Source organism: Cyprinodon variegatus, unplaced genomic scaffold (genome assembly GCF_000732505.1).
Source record: "Cyprinodon variegatus isolate N-32 unplaced genomic scaffold, C_variegatus-1.0 Scaffold1788, whole genome shotgun sequence".
Classification (NCBI taxonomy): domain Eukaryota; kingdom Metazoa; phylum Chordata; class Actinopteri; order Cyprinodontiformes; family Cyprinodontidae; genus Cyprinodon; species Cyprinodon variegatus.
This window is the reverse complement of record NW_015152241.1, coordinates 3154-9117: the sequence shown is the minus strand read 5'-3', so window position 1 is coordinate 9117 and position 5964 is coordinate 3154. Positions and strand designations below refer to the sequence as shown.

At 36.8% G+C, this 5964-nt stretch overlaps 1 protein-coding gene across 1 annotated transcript; it reads right to left on the bottom strand.

The window, feature by feature from the left end:
- Nucleotides 1-3105: 3105 nt before the first annotated feature.
- LOC107104546 (CD209 antigen-like protein A) lies at nucleotides 3106-5325 on the bottom strand. The gene is made up of 4 exons (XM_015404559.1): nucleotides 4887-5325; nucleotides 4690-4791; nucleotides 3573-3725; nucleotides 3106-3248 (listed from the first exon to the last, which is right to left on the bottom strand). The coding sequence occupies exons 1-4, from the start codon at nucleotides 4954-4956 to the stop codon at nucleotides 3106-3108; spliced, it is 468 nt and encodes a 155-aa protein (XP_015260045.1). The 5' UTR covers nucleotides 4957-5325.
- Nucleotides 5326-5964: the final 639 nt, after the last annotated feature.

The following is a 5964-nucleotide window of genomic DNA, read 5'->3' as shown; positions in this document are numbered from 1 at the left end:
AATAAGTAGTAAAGTAAAGTAAAAATATCAGAAAAATCTACTTGAGTACAGTAACGAAGTATTTGTACTTCGTTACTTCCCATCTCTGCAGATCACTGGTATTCCCTATTGCAGATCTATCTATTTCCTACAACTTGGTGACACAGACAGTTGCCAAAGCAAAAGGAGGGCAAAATGAGGAAGAGTGTCCCAGCAAAAATAATTATCAATATGTCCTGGGACCTTAGGATCCTGCAGCCCAATTGAAACCATAAATATGTAACTAGGAACCAAGCCAAAGCTTAATGTGATGAACAAGTCCCTCAGGTTCCCACTGATCAGTAGCCCAAAGCTCCATGCACAGAATCATCTGATCAGCAATCCCCTGCTTAACCCACTACTGAATGGATCCCTGGAGCTCCTTGGCACCTCAGCATTGAGTCAACTCATCCTTATGCTCCCTCAGCTTATGTTTATAGTAAAGATGTCAGAGTTGAAGTTACTAGATTTCCAGAGTTGTAAGCAGCCTTCTGCCAAGGCATTGGGTTCAAGGAGATAGAAGACGTCATAAATAAGTAAGCAGATATGCAGATATGCTAGGGGTAGCTGTTAACTAGCTCCTTGAAGGTTTTAACAAATTTGTTGCAATCAGGGAAGTTGTTCTTAGGTCAAAATGTCAGTTAGTAAGGGCGACATTGCCTCCAGTCATGTTTATAAGCATAATAGGAAAATCCAGGAAAACGGGGACATCAAAAACAGCTGATCAGTCATGTGATTAAAAGTTCATCTGAGCTGATTCTATCAGGCTCAGAACAGTAAGATGCAGTATTCAAGTTAACATCTAAATGTATTATTTAAACAAATGTTTAAAAATAAGTCAATCACCATGTTTGCCTCATCAGTATTTTATATCCATACAGGCAGCCTGTGTGATTAGTAATACCAACAAATTATTACTAATCACTGATTAAGTTATGTTTATTTTAATAGTGGCCACACTAACTGTTACGAATCAGCTGTTCAAAGAGACAGCTTACAAAATGAACTGCTGACTTGCTAAGTGAGAGAATAGGTGTCATCCATGTGGATAAGGAATAGTTCAATCACAATCCATAATTGTCTCTTACTAGTCTGTGGGCCAGCATTTAGTTATTTCATAATCCTTTCTACCTGAGATCAAATAGCAGAAATTAGAGGACATTAAGTCAATACTACAAAGATTTGTTTTGGGTAAACTACATAGGACGGTCTTACATGTCAAAAGCCCCATTTATATCATCCCTTTGAAACCATGCCAAGATAGGTCCGAGCTTGGTAACCGAGAAAACTGTTCAGTGTAAATGGCTGAACTGAACCGGAAGCACCAAAAACAACCGAACCACGCTCACATGGTACTAGTTCATCAGTAGGGCTAGGTGCGGTTCAGTTCTGGCTCGTTTCTTAGATAACAAATAGCGCATGAGCAAAACCCCATCATCTTCTTACAGTCAGCCTCCGTGATCATGAAACTTCAGACATCATAAAAATACAAGCTTCCCTACCCTGCCACACGATTTCCATTGATGATTCTGCTAAGCTGTGTGATAAACCTCAACTCCTTTCATTGTTTCCTGTGTCTGTAAGCTCTGTTTAGACTATCATTTGTCGTATCCACTTCTGAAAAGGAGACTGTCAAGTAAATACACCAAAGTGGCCTTCTTCACCTGACTCTCCGCAAACTTCCTGAATATTATGGGCGCTGCCATGTTGGTTTGCTTGTTTCCTTCTAGAGAGCAGTAGTACCGTAGATCGTCACTAGAAGGCGAGGAACCATGCTAACGTGGTGTGTAAATGTCATACGAAACCGAGCTCGGCACTGTTGACTGATCCAAGCTCGGCACGGATCGGTTTTCAGAGGGTAGTGTAAATGGGGCTGTTGTTTCTGGGCTGTATTAAAAGAAAGGGCAAGTATACCCAATTCTCCAGGGACTACTACATTACTGGCTAATCCAATTATATTTAGAGGGGTGCCAGTGATATTTTCTTCACTATAATCAATCAAGGGAGAATTGATATTCCACAGAGCTATGGCTCTGAGGGAGTTTCGCAACCATATTGAAAAGAAATCTATGATTATTCTTATTCTCCTCTGTTACTGAAGATAAATATGCTGGTCTTAAAGTCTTAAAGTAATCTTTAAGGTTCCTAAAAAGTTGATAGATAAGACGGGGTTGTGAGGAGATACTGTTATTTCTTCACAGTCAATGCCATCTGTCAGCACAAGGTCAAAGTATTAAGATAAGAAGGTTTGGGATTATTTTGAATAAAGCCCCCTAAGTCTAAGCATTTAAGGCTACATTTGTTGTATCATCCTCAATGTCAGGATGAATGTTAAAATCTCCCACTATAATAAACTTTTGAGTATTTAACACTACATCACATGGGAACTGAAAATTGACCTAAACATTCAGAGCAAAGGTCTGGTGGACAATAGAAAGTTACAAACAAAAGAGGTTTTGTTCCTTTACAGTTTTGAAGGTGGAAAACTAAAGGTAAATGTTCAAAAGAATTGTAATTATTAATTGGCTTTGGGGGCTGCTCAGTGGTGTATATTGGGTAGCACTGCTGCTACCCAATACGGTTCTCCCCGGGTACTCCGGCTTCCTCCCACAGTCCAAAAATATGACTGTTAGGCTAATTGGCTTCTCTAAATTTTCCTTAGGTGTCAGTGTGTGCAAGAAAGGTTGTTTGTCCTGTTTGTCTCTTTGTTGCCCTGCGATGGACGAGCAACCTGTCCAGGGTGTACCACGCCTCTCGTTGACAGCTGGAGATAGTCACCAGCACCCCTCGGGACCCTTGTTTTATTTCAGACTCACCTAGATCCAGACTTAAAGAGCCTTCTTACAAAATTACACACAATTGCTTTCTGAAGAGATGTGTCCGGACTCCTGGCTACCTTCCATTGTTTCTTTATTACGGTATTCATAGTTAAACAAGAATATAATTTAGTCAAACTTGTAAAGTTGTCAGTTTGATCAGAAACAAGTCAATACAATTGTGCCTGTATTTGTATTTTCATCATTTCGGTTTTGTGTGATAGACTATAAATAAGATACATAAGAGGTAAATTATTGTGGATTATTGATGTTAAAATGAACACAGCACCTGTTCATCTTTATCCTTTATCACCACCAGATCTGCTCCTCTTGATATGCAATCCTTTCTTCCTTCATCCCACGAACCCCTTTTTGTAGAGCGGAAGTAACAGGAGCAGCTGAAATATGTCCATCCTGTAGAAAAAATATATACATATATTTAACATTTTAAGTTATTGTTGCTCTTTTTTTGTAAGAAATAACGGAATATTTAATACATTAAATACAAAATGTATTTATCTATTTACAAAGGGAGTTATATTGATATTTTGTTCTGCCTTCGGATGTTTTTATCCAAACCTTTGGAGGAAATAGGCACAAAGATTGATCTTATTTGCGTATTTTCCTTCCAAAAAAAAAAAAAAAAAAAAAACAAGACAAAGGAACTTAAGCTGACCTGCAACTCTAAATATCTATTCATGGATCTTTCTCAGTATTTGTTGCCTTTTTTTGACAAACCTTGAGCCCTGTTCAGCTTTTTCATCATTTCAGTGAGGTTAGCATGCAGCAGGTTTCGTTCTTCAGTCATAGAGTAAAGCTTGCTGTTGCTGTCCTGGAGACGGTCAGTAAGATTATCATTGATGTTAGAGAGATCAGCTGCCAAGTCCCAAGCTGAAATAAATCAATTACATGTTTTAAAAAAAAAATAATAATATTGATTTTCATGTTACTAACTCAAGTTATCTTAATGTCTCAGTATTAAAAATTATTTCACAATGAAAAGGGAATATATAAATATCTTTGATGGTGAGGACATTAACATGATTTTGACATAAATAGTGTGAAAGCCTCTTGAATTGTGAACAAGGAAGTATTGTTTCTGTAATCTAAAACATGCTAGACAGGCTTAGACCGTACATCAGTCAAATCATGCAACATACAGTATGTTAATATTTTATCCACAAAGATTTGCTCATTTATACCAAGGCTATGCTACCTGTGGCTCTTTGGGTCATCTACAGTTTTAGCAGGTTTTTAAAGAACGTTTGAATCATTTTTCTTATAGTTACATAAATACATAAAAAGATCTATATTATGCTTTTAGATCTATATTTCTTGTCATTTGTCATCAGCTTGGAAACCTTTGTTTTATGTTTTGCATTAAACATGGAGACGGTCAGTAAAATTGTCATTGATGTTAGAGACATCTGCTGCTAAGTCCCAAGCTGAAATTAATCAATAAATTAATTGATTTATTTGACGATTAGATGTTAAAGATAAAACATCTAAATATTTTAGAATTTTAAATTATTTCACACTGAAAAGAGAATGTGTAAATACTGTGAATAGTGAGGACATTATTACGATTTTAACTAAAATGGTAGGAATGTACAGTTTACTTCAAAATGAGGAAGATTTCTTTCTGTAATCTAAAAAGATGTCACAGGCTTAGACTGAACATCAGTCATCAGTTTATGACCAACTTTTTCAAGGCACTGCAAACCTTTGAATCACGAAGATTTGTTCTTTTATACCCAGTCAGTCAGTTTGATTATAGAATGGGCTGTTGCCATTTATCTTACAGTGAAAGAGGCTTTACTCTGTTCTTATTTAAGCTGACAAGAACAAGACTCACAGTGGAGACCAAGGACGATGAGTCCAACCAGCAGTAAAACACTCAGGATTCCCAGAAATATAATAACAATCAGGAAGGGCCTCTTCTTGGAGCTGCTTGAACCTGAACAAACAAATAAATTAAATATTATCTGAATGCATTCTGTTCTAAAACGATCATAAAATGCATCATACATTTCTCTGTCCAATCATTCTTACCTTCGGTCTGAGACGTAGGAATTTGGCAAACAGGTTTCCCATGTTCCACATTGGCATATATTTCCTCCATCGCTTAATGCTATTAATTGTCTGGCTCTTTCGATTACTTAACATCAACATCTGCTGTGGTATTTATTCTCACCGAAACCTATGAGACAGCCTTTTCTTGAGGCGTAAAACAGGAAGCAACACATATTAAACATGAGAGTGAGCAAAAGAACTGTCTTCAGTTAATTTGAACTTGTTTTTCTTCTCATTTTTTATTTTGTTTGCTTAATTTACTTATATTACTAGCATTTTTTTCAGTGCTTACAAGCAAAACCTGGAAAGCCTTTTGACTATTATGTACAATTTGTCTTCAGCTTCCTGAATAATTTCTCACATGCAAGATGCTCCTTCTGTTGAAACTGTAAGACACTGTAAGCCTCTTCTTACATTACAAAACAATCTTATTTTTCTAAATGTTTTTCTCAACTACTTACAGATTTACAACAAAAAGATTCCACATACAGCATGTTGTGTTTTGGTGTTATATATATTTTTGCAGGCAAGTTTAACTTGGTTCTACTACAGTTGTTGCTTCATTGCTTTGGCTCATTTCTTTGAACACAAATTACGTTCTAAAAATAGCACAGACAAACCTTCAAACCTCTTACCAATAGTTCACAACACAATTGAACTGAACTGCATTGAATGGAGAAAGAATGTAGAAAGAAAGAAATGTGGAAGGGGTTCACGTGATGCAGCCTCTGCAGGCAGACGTGTGTCAGTGCTCCAGGTAGACCTCAGCAGTTATGGATTTATACTAAAGACTACATTGCTCCAGGATATAGAATTTATTCAGGAAAACGGTGAACAAATATTTACTACTCAGACGTGATAAATTGGAACTGAAATTTAGCTGCTTTTGGAAACTTCTTGTCAGTTTAAGTGAGAGTCCTCTCACGTGGGGAAGTTGGCAACTGATCAAGATAAACCAACACTGAAATCCCTGATGAAAGCTATCCATGAATCGAAAGAAGAGCTCACTGAGCATGTAAATCAAAAAGTAGATTATATTCAACAATGGCTAAAAAAA